Source organism: Juglans regia, chromosome 4 (assembly GCF_001411555.2).
Source record: "Juglans regia cultivar Chandler chromosome 4, Walnut 2.0, whole genome shotgun sequence".
Lineage (NCBI taxonomy): Eukaryota > Viridiplantae > Streptophyta > Magnoliopsida > Fagales > Juglandaceae > Juglans > Juglans regia.
The window spans coordinates 20,172,855-20,190,840 of NC_049904.1; the positions used below are offsets into that span (position 1 = coordinate 20,172,855).

General features: G+C 36.5%; 2 protein-coding genes across 3 annotated transcripts; one reads left to right on the plus strand and one right to left on the minus strand.

Annotated features, from left to right (window-relative positions):
- Window positions 1-2,434: 2,434 nt before the first annotated feature.
- LOC108984692 (ribonuclease H-like) lies at window positions 2,435-4,391 on the plus strand. The gene is made up of 2 exons (XM_018956733.1): window positions 2,435-2,936; window positions 4,306-4,391. Exons 1-2 carry the CDS (start codon window positions 2,435-2,437, stop codon window positions 4,389-4,391), a joined length of 588 nt encoding a protein of 195 aa, XP_018812278.1.
- Window positions 4,392-6,330: 1,939 nt separating this feature from the next.
- LOC108984694 (probable LRR receptor-like serine/threonine-protein kinase At3g47570) lies at window positions 6,331-17,417 on the minus strand. 2 transcript variants are annotated; one of them, XM_035689312.1, is made up of 3 exons: window positions 16,456-17,417; window positions 12,286-14,286; window positions 6,331-6,758 (listed from the first exon to the last, which is right to left on the minus strand). In XM_035689312.1, exons 1-3 carry the CDS (start codon window positions 17,387-17,389, stop codon window positions 6,472-6,474), a joined length of 3,222 nt encoding a protein of 1,073 aa, XP_035545205.1. In that variant the 5' UTR covers window positions 17,390-17,417; the 3' UTR covers window positions 6,331-6,471. The 2 variants fall into 2 exon arrangements, with proteins under 2 accessions (XP_035545205.1, XP_018812280.2); XM_018956735.2 differs by lacking the exon at window positions 6,331-6,758 and adding an exon at window positions 11,632-12,101.
- Between the last annotated feature and the right edge of the window lie 569 nt (window positions 17,418-17,986).

The window sequence follows — 17,986 nt, forward strand, 5'->3', positions numbered from 1 at the left end:
TGCTTCTTGGGGAGTTGAGTTCTCTACACTTCTTGTAGGACAACAATTTGATATGTAAACAACACAATCAACCACTTCCTCCCAAAACTCTTTAGGCATCATCTTCATCTTCAACATGCTTTTAGCCATATAGAGAATCGTTCTGTTATTTCTTTCAGAGGTGATCTCGGAACCGTCAAAGCCCGACGAATCCCATGTGCATCACAAAACTCATTAAATTCAATAGATGTAAACTCAACCCTCTATCTGATCTCAATGCCTTAATATCATAGCCACTTTGCTTTTCAACAAGTGCTTTGTATTTTTTAAAAGCATCAAATACTTCAGATTTTTCTTTCAGAAAGTATACCCATGTTTTTCTGTTGAAGTCATCAATAAAGAGGAGGAAGTATCGATTTTTACCAAATGAAGAAGGCTTGAGCGGTCCACAAACATCGGCATGAACATTTTTTCGGGATTTTCTTTCAACATCATGTGACGTGGTGCAAGCTGATTTATCATGTTTGATTGCTCCGGTTATTTCGGACGTGGATAACCATATGCTGTGTGCGGAACCGACAGAAAATGAAGTGAAAGAAGCTGTGTTTTCAATTTCTCAACAAAGTAGTCCGGGTCCTGATGGGTTCGGATCTGGTTTCTATATAAAATGTTGGGGCATTATTAAAGATGATCTTATTCAAGCTGCTAGGGAGTTCTTCAAGGGTGGTTCTTTATCTAGGTTATTTACATCATCTTTTATTGTTTTAATTCCGAAAGTGCCTGATCCGTGTAACTTTGATAAATTCCGACCTATTAGTTTGTGTTCAGTGGCATTAAGGTTTTTTCAAAAATTATTGTGGCTCATCTGACTCAGATTATTTAGAAGTTGGTTTCCCATGAACAAGGTGCTTTTGTGCCGGGACACAGTATTTTTGAAAACATCACCCTTGCCCAAGAGATGGTGCACTCTCTCCATAGGAAAACTTTGGGTGGTAATGTCATGCTAAAGATTGATATGGCTAAGGCTTATGATCGGGTGGATTGGAGCTTTCTCTTGGAAGTTCTTAAGTCCTTCGGCTTCTCCAATATTTTCTGCAATTTGATTGGTGAATGAATAAGGTCTCCTTGGTTTTCGGTGATGATGAATGGAACCTTTAAAGATTTTTTTCAATCTACTCGGGGGCTGCGAGAAGGGGATCCTTTATCTCCTTATCTCTTTATTATCATGGAGGAGGTGTTAACCATGCTAGTTGAGAAAATACGAAAAAAAGTGGCAGGCTGGAAATTCCAGTTACTTTCACAAGGTGCTCGATTAATTTTATTGAGACATGTCGTTTCTAGTTTGCCTATACATATCCTCTCGGTGATCAATGTTCCGAAGAGGACTCTTGATCGGATAAATTCTATATTAGCCAATTTCTTTTGGGGCGATGTGGAGGGAAGAAGGAAATTGCATTGGAGATCATGGGCTAAAATTTGCAAACCTGCTAACGAAGGTGGTTTGGGGCTGAGAGATTTACATGAGGTTCAGAAGGCTCTTCACATGAAGTTTGCATATTACTTATTAACGTCCGAAGGGTTGTGGACTGATTTTTTTCATGCTAAATATCTAAGGGATTGCCATCCTTTGTTCTATGCTCCCAGAGCTACGGATTCGAGAATGTGGAAGTCACTAATGAAGCTCGTTCTGGAAGTTATAGACAACGTCTAGATTCTGTTGCGCAATGGAAATTTTTTTTTTTTTTGGTTTGATAGATGGTTAGCTTCGAGACCTTTATCAGCCAGAATTCAAGATATTAGTAATAAGGGATTGCGTATTAGAGACTGTTGGATGGATCAGGCATGGAATGTTGATTTTTTGAACGAACTAGTGGGGGAGACAATCACGGAAGAAATTTTGGACAAAATTTATGGGCACACTAGGTTGGATATTTGTGTGTGGAAACCAACTTCGGATGGTCATTTCTCTACTACTACCGTGTGGGACGTAATTCAGGAAAAAGGGATTCAAATGCCATGGCAGAGTGGCTTTGGAATAGGTGGTTGCCGAAAAAAGTTTGCATCTGTTACTGGAGAGAGCCTAGTTTCAAAGTTTGGCAACATATGAGAGAATTCAAAATAAAGGGATCTCTCTTGCGTCGGCATGTGATTATTGTATACCGCATGCTAGGGAGAGTATCGACCATGTTTTAGTCTCAAGTTAGATAGCCTCTTAGGTTTGGAAATTTGCTAGTAGGCTTTTGAAGGTGCCGTGCTTGATGTTCAGTACCTGGAAAGCTAGAATATCGGCTTGGATGGTTTGTGTTAAAAAGTCCTCTTTTGTGGGTAATCTTATTGGTATGCTTCCTTTTATTATCACTTGGTGTTTATGGACTAGAATATGTAAAGTACGTATGGAGGCCTGGAAATAAGTGCGATGCAAGTGTGGACCTTAGTTAAAATGTGGCTCAAAAAGATGGTGAATGAGTTGAAAGTGCAACGACAACTCAATAAAAAGGATCTTGATGTGCTCAATGATTTAAATTTGGAGATGCTGAGAATTATTACCCGGAAATGTATGCTCGTTAAATGGTCAATGCCTCCGTCAGGATGGATTAAGCTCAATTGCAATGGGAGTTGTCAGAATAATCCTTCAGGAGGTGGGGGTATCTTGCAGGATATGGATGGTAATTTTAAAGCAGCCTTCTCATCTCATTTTGGTCTTGGAACAAATAATAAAGCTGAATTGAGAGCTATTTTGGAAGGGATTCGGCTTTGTAAAAGCCTATCTTTTTCAAAGATCATTATTGAAAGTGATTCTAATTTGATTGTGGATTGGCTCAGGTCAGGGAAATGCACTCTTTGGCATTTATGGAACTATTGGAATGAGCTTAGTCATGAATTGCAAGGAACGGATACTCGTGTCATTCATCAATTACGTGAAGGGAACCAAGCGGCTGACTTTTTAGCTAAACAAGGTGAGCTAGGAAGTAATTTAGTTTATAAAGATTTCCAACACTTGCCGAGGTTCTTAAAGGGTCTTATCCAGATAGATAAGGCTGGGCTGCCTTCAATACGTACTTAAGGATCTTTTTATTTGTTTTGTTTGTAGGCTTGTTTAGAGGATTTTTGTTAGGCATGTTTAGTTTTTTTCTTTTCTATTAGGCCTATTTAGTTTCGTTTTGCTTTCTAGTTGTGGTCTTTTGGTTCTTGATTTTGCTAGGCATGTTTAGTTTACATTTTGTTTGTTAGGCATGTTTAGTTTTTTTCTATTAGGCCTGTTTAGTTCCGCTTTGATTTCTGGGTGTGGTCTTTTGTTCTCTTTTTGGTTGGTTTGTGTTTCGGAGGTTGTTATTGTCCTATTTGTAAACTCTCAGATGTTTGATTTGTAACCACGGTATTCCTCCACCATAAGTGAGGGCTGATTAATAAACTTGGGACGGGGTCGCTATGAGGTGGCTACTGGCTCTTCGATTAAAAAAAAAGAAAAAAGAATTGGAGTGGCTCACTTGCTCATGTCAATTATTCTTTGGGAAAGCTCTTCCGTAATTGTTTGCGAACAAGACACCCTTCGCAAAGTTGATCGGATTGATCAATAGGTTGCAAACCTTTCACCATCTCCTTTTGAGCCAACAACTTCAATCCTCCAAAATTTAGATGTCCAAGCCTCAAATGCCAAGCCAAGATGTATCTTTCACACAAGATTTGAGGCACTTAGCCACATTAGTTTGAATATCAAGCAAAAACAACCTATTGCTTGTTATGGACACTTTAGCAATCAAATTCTTCTTCTCATCTCTTAGAAAAAGAGTACAATTTTTCATTTCAATCTCATAGTCTTTTCCCAAGAGCCCAAACTCAAAATGTTGCTTTTCATACTTGGAACATAACAAACATTTGACACAAATTGATGGCTCCCATTTTTCAACCGAATTAGAACTGTACCTTTCCCTTTGATGGGAACTTTTGACAAATCTCCGAAAGTGACATTCCCGTTCACCTATTCATCAAGCTCCACTTGTTGGGAAAATCAACACAGCGGAAGGGATAAAAGCAGTAATAAAAGAGTACACTCATGCACTCAGTGACACCAAGAATTTAACGTGGTTTGGCAACTTACCTACATCCACAGAAAAGAGCTTCACTAATAAATAGTGGCACACAAGAAAATATTACAGAGGAGGAGGATCATTCTCCACTCAACTCAACTCTCTTCTTTTCTCTCAGAGCTCTCTCGGCTCTCTCTCTTTTCTTTTCTCCTTGGGTGTATGGGACTCTCGCCAGAAGCCTCAATTTATAGATGCATTGCTTTACGTATGAATGCATTTATTTGCATTCAATGGACAGTTGAGAGCTGGGCGTTGGAGGTTGAGCAGCAAGCAGCCATTGTGCTTGCTTGGGCAGGGATTTCAACAAAAGCTACGTCAATTTGATAAATTTATTTATGTAAGATCCCTTTATGTTCTATCACTTCTCATTTGGAAATGTCTCACATTATCTACTTCAGGCCAACAATTATTAGAAATTGGTAAGGCATGCTTAGATCTTGACAAGACCTGGGTGGCTGGCCAAAACTTGCCCCAACAATATCATAAAGCTCTAGCCCAAGCCTCAAGAAAAAGAGCTCTCATGTTTTTTACCTGACTAAATTTGAAGCCAAGTGTTTCTGGGAGAAACCATTAATAATCCTTCTTGGCCTCGCTATTCACTACCATTCTTCATAGTTCCATTAAAAATAAAGGAAGAGCTCTTTTATTGACATGGATGGTTCATAGTCATTAGATTTAGACACATCACCTTTTATCCTTATTTTCTCAAACCTAGAAGTTAATAATATTTGGAGTTTAGAACTTTTTACCATTTTCGTTCCTTCGTGTGTAACTTTTAGTACGTCTGAAGCCTCCTTAACAATTTCTCACCTTGATATTCGTTTTAATTCCTCAGGTGAGACAACTAGAAAATGACATTTAATCCTACTATTCCAATTGCAATTAGCAAGGTCATCTCTAGACAACCTATCTATGGTTGTAGAGGATTTAGTCTAGCCCTTCTCAATACAATACCAAACAAGTTCATACAAAGATGTTCATCTAGCCATGAAAAGTATTGTTGGATAACAGTTTGAAGACTACAATCTATTATAAATAATCTAAAGATGCCTTGAAAATTAATGTAGCCAAGATTGAACTGACCTAAAAATAATTGTTGGAACATTGCAAGTGAGAGAATTGATCTTATAATCGGAAAATGATAATTAGCAAACTCTTTTACAACTATTTTAAAGCATTGTTTTAAATGGAATGTAGTTATTTGATAGCTAGAGATTAATCTTAATGAATGGCACGTGCATAATTAGTTATTTGTAAATAGTTGTAGAAGAGTCATAGAGATATCATTATGTGGTTGTAACCTTCTCTTATTTTTCCTTCAGTTGGGATAGATAAATGTGGACTATCCCCATTAGTTATTAGAGAAAATGATCATCTTACAACTATTTTACAATTATATATGACATGGTTGGTAGTTTTATAAAACTTTTTCATTTTTAATGAAATAGTATGATTGCATTGGTTGATTGTAAAATTGTTGTAAGAGAGTTAGAGGTGTATCACTACCATTGTTAGCATATTGGTTATTAACCAATAAAACCAAGGCCGACAATACAAGTATATATAGTGCATTACCTTAAGAGTTAGCATTTTGGACGAAAACTTCTTTTTATTTCCGGCGATGCAAATCGCCAGAAATGAGATATTATTTGTGAAAACATTCCAACATAAGGAGAAAAGGTAGTTGGAAAAGATTCTTTTTGTTGACTTTACCTATATGAGAAATGCTAGTATGTCGCCTCACTTTGACAGCTCATTTATTTTTAATTATTTTTTACTTAGTGATTAAAGAAGTGTTGTTTAGTATATTGGCATACTTTTTTTATTTTTTAAAAATATTTAAATATGTTAAAAAATATGAAAAGAAAAAGAGAAGAAAAAAATAAAAACACAAATTTGTGCTAAGCGGCATGCCCAGCTATCATTGCTTGGCAGCAGCCTAGCACTACACTTACCTATATATATTATTGTATATGAATGAAATTTGTTATTAACTTATGAAAAAGTGAAAAAATGATGAAAAGTGAAAAACAATTATATAAAACATTTAGTATAAATTCTGTCATATATATATTTGGTATGCAAAGTACGTAGTAGTACCCATAATTTTTATTGACTTTAGCATATTTATATTTATTTTTTATACCCATTGCCAGGAAACTTTAAGTCAATATAATCAGGAAGTATTCCATTAATTCGCAATGACCATATAATAATTATATACCATAACCAGTAACTTCAACAGTATAAGTTGTCTCTTATTCACAATCTCAATACCGTTTTATCAATAAGAAAGACATAACGAAAACATTTAACATTTAAAAAACACAAGGCTGATGTTAGTGCCCTTCGTCATCTCTTAAATACTTTGTTTTGATCTTCTCTAGCATGGCTAAAATAATTTTCATCTTAGTTCTTTGTTAGGCAACTCTGCACAACAATCTAAAGCCAATCCCATAATTGAAGATATGCACTCCTCCAAGGCAATAAAATATCTTTCGTTTCCCAACAAACTGGCATCAACAATATCCATCGTTGAAATGGGCAATGCTTCCTTTACCCAATGCTTCAAGCTCATTTCTCCTGCAAACATGTCATCTGTAGGTTGTTTTCTTGTAAAAGTCTCAATGAGTAGAATGCCATAACTATACACATCTCCTCTTGTAGAAACAACTCCTCCTAATCCATACTCTGTGCATAACATTATTACAACTTATTGTTAGAATTAACTTACTTCAATACTTGATAGTAGTGAAAAAAAAATCAAAGCAAAATTGATAAATTGTGTAGATGAATGTTCTATCATATGATAAGACTTAATTGTGTACAAGTAAAATAATGAATAAGAGAGTTTTAGTGGTAAATTAAAAAAATCACCGGGTGCCATATACCCCAAAGTAGCAAGAGCCATGGTTTGCATCATAGAATCCTCATCACCTAAGAGTTTGGCGATGCCAAAATTAGCAACATGTGCAACGATATCCACATCTAATAAGACGTTGCTTGGCATCAAATCACAATGAACAATAACTGCTGAGTAACCATAATGAAGGTATTCCAATGCTGATGCTACATCAATCATTATCTTCAGCCTTTGTAAGAAATTCAAACAACGATCATGAGAGTATAACCACTTCTCTAAGTTCTCATTTGGCATGTATTCCAATACAAGGGCCTTGAAGTCAATGTTGCTACAAACGCTAATGATTTTGACCAAATTGCGATGAGGAGCATTCCGTAATACCTCGCACTTTGCATCAAAACACTTAAGTGTCCTTCTACTCGCAAGTTTATAACTTTTACAGCAATATGCATCCCATCTAAAAGTGTTCCCTAGTATACTGATCCAAGACTCCCTTCACCAAGTAAGTTGTTTAAACTGAATCTTTCTGTTGCTAGTACAAGTTCTTGGTGAGAAATTCTTCTCCATGTAGGTAAATTGTATGAATCTGTCTGCTGTGGAAACTCAGGATTCTCTCTTTTACATATTTTATAGGCTAATGAAGAAACCACTACAAGCATCGCTAACCTAATTGTAGGTAATAAATACTTCAGTAGATGCGAGACTATGGCCTTTTTTCTGTGAGGAGAATCTTCTTTGCATGGAGGAACTTGTAATCGAGGAGCACCACAAAGCGCATCATTTGAGATAAACAAAGCAGACCAAAAGTGTACGAAGGGCCCTCCCATAGGAATTTTCCCCCTTAGATTATTGAAAGAGACATTTAGATACTTTAGGTGCAAAAGTGCTTCTAAGGAGTTGGGAATTCTTCCAAATAGATTGTTGTAGGAAAGATCTAAGGTCTCCAAGCTTAAGAGTGCACCAAAAGACTCTGGAATGGAACCTTCTAGTTGGTTGATTGCTAAAGAGAGATTAGTTAGGGATATGAGGCCACCAATTGTTATTGGGATATTCCCTGATAGTTGATTTCTTGATAGATTCAATATCTTTAGGACTTTCATATCTCCAATCTCTAGTGGAAGAATTCCAGTTAATGAATTGGATGATAGGTCAACCTCCAAGAGATTTGTAAGGCTCCAAAAGCTCAAATGAATCGTGGAAGTTAATTGGTTGAAGCCTAAGTAGAGCAATCTTAGGGAAGTTAGATTGCTTATGCATGTTGGAATATGTCCAAAAAACTTATTGCTATCTGAAGACAATATATACAAGCTCTTTAGATGACAAAGATTAGATGGGATATGACCCTCTAGTTTATCAGCTCCGAGGGACAAACCTTGTAACATGCGCAATCTTCCTAATGTAGTTGGAATAGGTCCTTTCAATTCGTTGTTGGATAGTTCCAAAGCAATCAAACTACTTAGATTGCCAATCTCTGCCGGAATGCTTCCCTTAATATGGCAAGAAGCTAGGGTAAAGTCCTTGATGAGTTTGAGAAAGGTTACGAACGGAATTGGGAAGGAAGCTATGAAGGGGATTTGATGAAAAAGATATTTTTCTAAGATTTTTGCAATGCGATAAGTAAAAGAAAGGACTCAATTCTTGACTTCCCATGGTCAAATTATTAAATTCCAGGTTGATCCCCTCGAGATGCCTTAAATTACCAAGTACTGCTTCTGGAATTATGCCCGACAATGAGTTATGACCCAACTCTAGGTGAGTAAGTTGTGAAGCATTGGAGATGGAGTTGGGAATTCTTCCTCTCAATTTATTTTCTGCAAGACTTATTTGTTTGAACTTTGGAAGGAAGAGGCCCATATCTGATGGAAGATGGCCTGAAAATTTGTTATGCAACATTGAAATAGTTCGTATAGTTGAGACATTGAAGATCTCGAATGGAATTGGGCCAACAAAACCATTGAGTCCGGTGCTAATAATCTCTAGATTCTGGAGGTTACCAATTTCACTTGGTATTGAACCTGTCAAAATATGAATTTATATGTACTTCTATTAGAACAAAAAGAAGAAATGAAAGTAGTGGTTTTAATAATGTTGCATACACAAGTTAGCAGTAAGGAAACCAAGACCTCAAATACCATGTAGGTGGCATATTTACTGATTGAGTTACCGCGTACTACTTTGTTATGTGGGCCATGGAGGTATTATTAGTTGTAGTGAATTGTGTGTGACCGTCATGCAAAGTCTCAACAAGTTCCCTCCTACTCAGAGCATTTGTGAGCGTTATATTTTCTTGGTGTACCTAAACCACCCTAATTACCTATAATACTTGAATTCTTTCCCATATATGCCACCTACATGTTCGAAAAAATCTTTGGTGCTTTTTTTTCCCCAATCACATTCTTTCATTGATACACATTGCAACACTCTCCAAGAGAGTTCTTGCTCTACTCTTGTAATTCTCTTATGCGCATTCCAACAGAAATAAACACAGCCCACACCTCTCTCCAAACAGACGAACAACACACACTTCTCTCCCAATCAACACAATTAATCATTTTAACACACTATCCTAGTTAGACAAGCCCTGTAAAAGCCCTTTCCCAATCAACCCACTCGACCTGTCCAACCCACCACTAATCCAAGCCCAGATATGCAATTCACTGCACTCCACCACTTGGCCCTGAAGTCATGGTCATCTCTATGCCTCTTAACCAAAAACCAGTACCACTTGAATTGACCACCTTTCTTGAAATCCACCCACTGCAACATTACCTCTGAAAGACCTCCACTATCCATTGTTCCCCTTTTCCACCCATCACTATCGTAATGAAGCACACCACTCTCTAGCAGCCGACCCTCCCTAGGTAAGCCACCTCTCCCAACTTCTCTGCACAATAGAAACCCCTCCAACAGTCGAGCTTTGCATTCTCTATAGCAAAGGAACAACATGCCTTGTCAAAATCCTCCCCAACCTCCGTCTCCAAAACAGATCTTTCCCCTAGCCCAAACCCACTCCTACATTCCAAACAAAACTCAAATCCCTTCCACCATAGTTCTGATAATAATTTTGACTTTTGTTTCAATGTGCAGAAGGAATCACTTCAACATGGGAAGTCTCTTCCAGAAAGGGCTTTACAAAAGTTATGTCAATTTGATGAATTTATTTATGTAAGATCCCTTTATGCTCTATCGCTTCTCATTAGGTAATATCTGTCATTATCTACTTCAGGCCAACAATTATTAGGAATTGGTCAGGAGTGCTTAGATTTTGACAAGGCCTAGGTGGCTGGCTAAAACTTGCCCCAACCACATCATAAAGCTGTAGCCCAAGCCTCAAGAAAAGGAACTCGCATGTTTTTTACCTGACTAAATTTGAAGCCAAGTGTTTTTGGGAGAAACGTCCATTAATAATCATTCTTAGCCTCACTATTCACGACCGTTCTTCATAGTTCAATTAAAAATAAAGGAAGAGCTATTTTCTTGACATGGATGGTTCATAGTCACATTTTGTAGAGGTACAAATTACAAGAGATGTATGAAAAGCAATGTAATTACCGTCCTCGTTAGAAGAATAATCTGAGTCATTAGATTTAGACACATCACTTTTATCCTTATTTCCTCAAACCTAGAAGTTAACTGTTGGAGTTTAGAACTTTTTACCATTTTCGTTCCTTTGTTTGTAGCTTTTAGTACGTCTGAAGCCTCCTTAACAATCTCTCACCTTGACATTCGTTTTAATTCCTCAGGTGAGACAACTATGAAAATGGCATTTAATCGGCCTACTATTCCAATTGCAATTAGCAAGGTCCTAGGATTTAGTCTAGCCCTTCTCAATACAATACCAAAGAAGTTCATCCAAAGAAGTTCATCTAGCCATGAAAGGTGTTGTTTGATAACAATTTGAAGACTAGCTAGAATCTATATTATAAATAATCTAAAGATTTCTTGAGAATTAATGTAGCCAAGATTGAATTGACCTAAAAATCGAAACACTGCAAGTGAGAGAATTGATCTTATAATGGGAAAATGATAATTAGCAGACTCTTTTACAACTATTTTAAAACATTATTTTGAATGGAATGTAGTTATTTGATAGAGATTATTCTTAATGAATGGCAATAGTGCATAATTAGTTATTTGTAAAATAGTTGTAGAAGAGTTATAGAGATATCATTATGTGGTTGTAACCTTCTCTTCGATCTTACAACTATTTTACAATTATATATGAAATGGTTGGTAGTTTTATAAAACTTTTTCATTTTTATAGAAATGTTATGATTGCAATATAATTGGTTGATTATTGTAACATAGTTGTAAGAGAGTTGGAGATGTATCACTACCATTGCTAGCAAATTGGTTATTCACTAATAAAACCAAGGCCGACAATACAAGTATAGTGCATGGAAACTTTTTTTTAGTTCTGGCCATATATTATTTCTGGTGACTTGACCTATATATATTATTGTATATGAATGAAATTAGTTATTAACTTATGAAAAAGTGAAAAAATGATGAAAAGTGAAAAACAATTATATAAAACATTTAGCATAAATTCAGTCATATATATATTTGGTATGCTAAGTACGTAGCAGTACCCATACTTTTTTATTGACTTCAGCATATTTATATTTATTTTTTATACCCATAGCCTGGAAACTTTAGTGTATTCCATTAATTCTCAATGACCATATAATATTTATTATATACCATAAACAGTAAGTTCAACAGTACAAGTTCATGTCTCTTCTTCGCAATCTCAATACTGTTTTATCATTAAAAAAGACATAATGAAAACATTTAAACAAACACAAGGTTGATGTCAGTGCCTTCAACAATATCTCTTAAAGACTTTGTTTTGATCTTCTTCAGCGTGGCTAAAACAATTTTCATGTTAGTTCTTTGTTCAGGCAACTCTGCACAACAATCTAAAGCCAATCCCATAATTGAAGATATGCACTCCTCCAAGGCAATAGAATATCTTTCATTTCCCAACAAACTGGCATCAACAATATCCATCGTTGAAATGGGCAATGCTTCCTTTACCCAATGCTTCAAGCTCATTTCTCCTGCAAACATGTCATCTGTAGGTTTTTTTCTTGTAAAAGTCTCAATGAGTAGAATGCCATAACTATACACATCTCCTCTTGTAGAAACAAATCCTCCTAATCCATACTCTGTGCATAACATTATTACAACTTATTGTTAGAACTTACTTCAATACTTGATAGTAGTGAAAAAAAAAAATCAAAGCAAAATTGATAAATTGTGTAGATGAATGTTCTATCATATGATAAGACTTAATTGTGTACAAGTAAAATAATGAATAAGAGAGTTTTAGTGGTAAATTAAAAAAATCACCTGGTGCCATATACCCGAAAGTAGCAAGAGTCATGGTCTGCATCATAGAATCCTCATCACCTAAGAGTTTGGCGATGCCAAAATCAGCAACATGTGCAACCATATCCACATCTAATAAGACATTGCTTGGCTTCAAGTCACAATGAACAATAACTGCTGAGTAACCATAATGAAGGTATTCCAATGCTGATGCGACATCAATCATTATCTTCAGCCTTTGTAAGAAATTCAAACAACGATCAGGAGAGTATAACCACTTCTCTAAGTTCTCATTTGGCATGTATTCCAATACAAGGGCCTTGAAGTCGATGTTGCTACAAACGCTAATTATTTTGACCAAATTGCGATGACGAGCATTTCGTAATATCTCGCACTCTGCATCAAAACACCTAAGTGCCCCTTCTACTCGCAAGTTTATAACTTTTACAGCAATATTCATCCCATCTGAAAGTGTTCCCTTGTATACTGATCCAAGACTCCCTTCACCAAGTAAGTTGTTTAAACTAGATCTTTCTGTTGCTAGCACAAGTTCTTGGTGAGAAATTCTTCTCCATGTAGGTAAATTGTATGAATCTGTCTGCTGTGGAAACTCAGGATTCTCTCTTTTACATAATTTATAAGCTAATGAAGAAACCACTACAAGCATCGCTAATCCAATTGCTGGTAATAAATACTTTAGTAGATACGATGCTATGGCCTTTTTTTTGCGAGGAGAACCTTCGTCGCATGGAGGAACTTGTAATCGAGGAGCACCACAAAGCGCATCATTTGAGATAAACAAAGCAGACCAGAAGTGTACAAATGGACCTCCCGTAGGAATTTTCCCTCGTAGATTATTGAAAGAGACATTTAGATACTTTAGGTGCAAAAGTGCTTCAAAGGAGTTGGGAATTCTTCCAGAGAAATTGTTGCAGGAAAGATCTAAGGTCTCCAAGCTTAAGAGTGCACCAAAAGACTCTGGAATTGAACCTTCTAGTTGGTTGACTGCTAAAGAGAGATTAGTTAGGGATATGAGGCCACCAATTGTTATTGGGATATTCCCTGATAGTTGATTTCTTGATAGATTCAATATCCTTAGGACTTTCATATCTCCAATCTCTAGTGGAAGAATGCCAGTTAATGAATTAGATGACAGGTCAACCACCAAGAGATTTGTAAGGCTCCAAAAGCTCAAAGGAATTGTGGAAGTTAATTGGTTGAAACCTAAGTAGAGAGATCTTAGGGAAGTTAGATTGCTTATGCATGTTGGAATATGTCCATAAAGCTTATTGCTATCTAGAGACAAGACATACAAGCTCTTTAGATGAGAAAGATCAGACGGGATATGACCCTCTAGTTTATTAGCTCCAAGGGACAAAGCTTGTAACATGCGCAATCTTCCTAATGTAGTTGGAATAGGTCCTTTCAATTCGTTGTTGGATAGTTCCAAAGTAATCAAACTACTTAGATTCCCAAGCTCTGCCGGAATGCTTCCCTTAATATGGCAATAAGATAGGTAAACTCCTTGAAGAGAGAGAGAAAGGTTACCAACAGAATTGGGAAGGAAGCTATAAAGCGGATTTGATGAAAAAGATATTTGTCTAAGATTTTTGCAATTCGCTAAGTAAAGGATCAAAAGACTCAATTCTTGACTTCCCATGGTCAAATTATTAAATTCCAGGTTGAGCCACTCGAGGAACCTTAAATTACCAATTGCTTCGGGAATTATGCCCGACAATGAGTTACGACTCAAGTCTAGGCGAGTGAGTTGTGAAGCATTGGAGATGGAATTGGGAATTCTTCCGCTCAATTTAGTTTCTGGAAGACCGAGTATTTTGAGCTTTGGAAGGAAGAGGCCCATATCTGATGGAAGATGGCCTGAAAATTTGTTAAACCCCATTGAAATAGTTTGTATCATTGAGATATTGAAGATCTCGAGTGGAATTGGGCCAACAAAACCATTTTCTGAGGTGGTAAAAAACTCGAGATTCTGGAGATTACCAATTTCACTTGGTAATGGACCTGTCAAAATATGAAATTATATGTACATCTATTAGAACAAAAAGAAGAAAAGAAAAGTAGTGATTTTAATAATTAAACATACACAAGTTAGTAGTAAGAAAACCAAGACCTCAAAGACCATGTAGATGGCAGAGTGCTTACTGATTGAGTTACCGCTTACTATTTTGTTATGTGGGCCATGGAGGTGTTATTAGTTGTAGTGAATGATTTGTCACTGTGATGCATAATCTCAACAAGTTCCCTTCTATTCAAAGCATTTGTGAGCATTATATTTTTCTTGATGTACTTAAAGAACCCTAATTACCTATAATACTTGAATTATTTCCATATAAATCCTACCCGTGCTGAAGAGGTGAGTAATATTGTTCGCAAAAATCTTTGGTGCTTTTTTTTCTTGCCTAATCGATCGTGTTCTTTCATTGATACACATTGCAACACTCTCCAAGAGAGTTCTTGCCCTACTCTTGTAATTCTCTGACGTACATTCCAACAGAAATAAACACAGCCCACACCTCTCTCCAAACAGACCAACAACCCCCACTTCTCTCCCGATCAACACAATTAATCATTTTAACACACTAACCTACTTAGACAAGCCTTGTAAAAGCCCTTTCCCAATCCACCCACTTGACTTATCCAACCCACCAATAATCCAAGCCCTAATAAGGAAAATTCGCTGCACTCCACAACTTGGCCCTGAAGTCATGGCCACCTCATGCCCCTGAACTCAAAACCAACACCACTTGAATCGACCTCCTTTCCTCAAATCCACCAACTGCCACCTTACCACTGAAACACCTTCACTATCCATTGTCGCCTTCTCCACCCACCTCTTCCAACTACTCGGCACAACAGAAACCCCTCCAACAGTCGAGCTTTGCATTCTCTATAACAATTGAACAACATGTCTTGACAAAATCCTCCCCCATTTCCGTCTCCTAATCAGATCTTTCCAAACCCACTCCTACCTTCCAAACAAACTCAAATCCCTTTCACTATAGTTCTAATAATAACTTTGGCTCTTGTTTCAATGTCCATAAGGAATCACTTCAACATGGGAAGTCTCCTTCAAAAATGGCTTTACAAATGGCTACGGGCACTTCATACTACAAGGTTCAAAACCCCCTCAAACCCACAAGCTGCTTTAATTTGATGAATTTATTTTTGTAAGATCCTTTTATGTTTCTATAACTTATCATTAGATAATATTTCTTGTTATCTACTTCTGGCCAACAATTATTAGGAATTGGCCAAGAGTGCTTAGATTTTGACAGGGACTTGGGTGACCACTCCTTAGATTTTGACAAGGCCAAACTCCGAATAGATCTACCTCTCATGGCCTCCAACATTATTAGATGTATGCTATATAATATATATATTGGAAATATACTTAATTACTTCTAACTATAATTAATAATTCCACAACTACGTTCCAGTTATAGCTTGTACTCATAAACGATCGATTAACTAAATTTATACCTTTGTTATAATTTATTGCAAGCATCTTGGAGTATATCATTATAGCTATCAACTTAGTAATTTCTATTGTAGCAAATTGAAACTATCAGGACATATATCTTCTTAATTTATATATGATATATTATCCAATTGGTTTTTATTCATGAACAACTTAAGAAGAAAAAATTAAAAAATACGAAAAAAAAAAAACAATGAAGTGATGAAAGGGTGGTAAAAAGGTTGGTTAACTAGCTATAACCATGACCGGCCTCAAACCTCCAAAAGGATGAAAACATGTAATGGAAGAAGTGAATCAAACAGAATCAATTTAAGCCGGTGAACTCAAATTAGTGGAACGATAACTTGAATTTTTCCTGGCCAGAATTATTTTTTATTTTATTTTATGTGGAGACAAATGACAACTTACCGTAAAAAATCCAGAAAACTTATAGGCACGCCAAATTAAAGAATATTATAGACAACTATAGGAAATACTTTTTTCATTGTTAATTGATTTTTTCCCATCCTCCACAATTTTTCGGAATATTAGACTCACTAAAATCTTCTTGTTTCCACGTGGTTGACAACGAATTTGTGCCTAATTAATAAGATACTGTCATAGAACATATTTACTAAAACAATGGTACACGTATTCATATTATATATATATATATATATATATATAATTGACTGAAACAAAACTAATCATACCTTCAAAGTTGTTCTGGCTAAGATATAACGTTGTAAGCCTGGATAAATTCCCTATTTCCGGAGATATCCTTCCATTGAAATTATTCACGGAAAGGGATAAAGCTTGTAACTGTTTACACTTGTACAAAGTGGACGGAAGTTGACCATGAAAATGATTCCTACTCAAAGAGATAACTTGTAAGTTAGGAAGATGATCAAAGAGGTACATTGGTAGTGTAGCAACCAACATGTTATCGGTTAGATAAATGTATTGCAACGAAGACATGTTGACCAAGATGGATGGCATCGGACCCGTAAGTTTGTTTCCGCTGAGAATAATTTTCTGCAAGCCAAATATGTTGAATATAGAGGAAGGTATGGATCCTGAAAGTTGGTTATATGCAAGTGAAAATTCTTGCAACGAAGTTATGTTAGATAGAGATGGTGGAATCGTACCTCCGAATTTGTTACGAGATAGATCCAAAAATTGAAGTTTTGTTAGCAACCCAATCCAAGATGGAATTTCTCCACCCAATTCATTGTATCGAAAGTTTAAGGATTCCAACCGATAAAGACGCGACAACTCAGTTGGCAATGAGCCATGAAAACTGTTGTTGCTTATGCTTAGGCTAACAAGGAACGAAAGGTTCCCGATGTGCGGGGGAATGGTACCAACAAGGCCCATGTAGGAAAGGTTTAAAGCTTTGACTCGGAGATGTTTAGAACCACAAGTGACACCGACCCAATTGCAAACAGAAGTAGAGGTGGACCAGTTGTTTGTAAAAACATGATGCGGATCATAAGAAACATGATCTTTCAAAGCAAGAAGAGCAGATTGATCTGTGCTAATGTTGAGAATTGTAGCATTAGCAAAGACGTTAAACATGCAAGACTGTACCAAAAACAACGTACTAAAGTGGAGGATGAGGGAATAAGCTGCTCGCGGGTTGGCCATGACTTTGTAAGTGGATTGAGGTACTCGATTTGTGTTGCAGTACTTGTACTCAAACGAAGAACGAGTGAGGCTGATATTTATAGAGGTTGTGGGGTCCGAAATTTAGATTAGGAGAGAAGAGAGTTTTGTTTTATTTTTTGGCAAACACGAAAGAAAGGAGAAGAGAAAATCTATTTTGAAGCGGGTTTGATATCCCAACACACACCGGTGTTAAAGCTAAAGGAAGCAAATTCTCGTGCTCTTGAAAGGCCACCAGACTAGACGTAACAGAAGCATCCTTGCATGTGATGAGCTGTACAGAATCATTCATTTATTGTTATTCTGTTATTTCAATCACTTATACTATAAATAGTAACTGTACATAACAACAAAACGTACATAAAAAAAAACCAAGAAGAATTCTTCACGTTCTCTGCATTCTGCTACATTGCTGTCCTCTGCATTAGCTCAAGGCAGCAACTGCTTCTCTTATTTTTGTGATTGTATCATTCTTAATATGGTACCAGAGCAATGACAGAAAACACTGAATCATCCAAGCACTCCAAAAATGAGAATAACCCTCATCATCCCGCTAGCCCTTATTACATTCAACCGGGA

Coding starts and splice junctions, on each gene's coding strand:
- LOC108984692 (XM_018956733.1), top strand. CDS start 2,435: ATGGTGAATGAGTTGAAAGTGCAACGACAACTCAATAAAAAGGATCTT. Junction 2,937..4,305: donor TGACTTTTTAGCTAAACAAG/GTGAGCTAGGAA, acceptor TTCAATGGACAG/TTGAGAGCTGGGCGTTGGAG.
- LOC108984694 (XM_018956735.2), bottom strand. CDS start 17,389: ATGGCCAACCCGCGAGCAGCTTATTCCCTCATCCTCCACTTTAGTACG. Junction 14,287..16,455: donor TAGCCAGAACAACTTTGAAG/GTATGATTAGTT, acceptor ATATTTTGACAG/GTCCATTACCAAGTGAAATT. Junction 12,102..12,285: donor TTTCGGGTATATGGCACCAG/GTGATTTTTTTA, acceptor TGTTATGCACAG/AGTATGGATTAGGAGGATTT.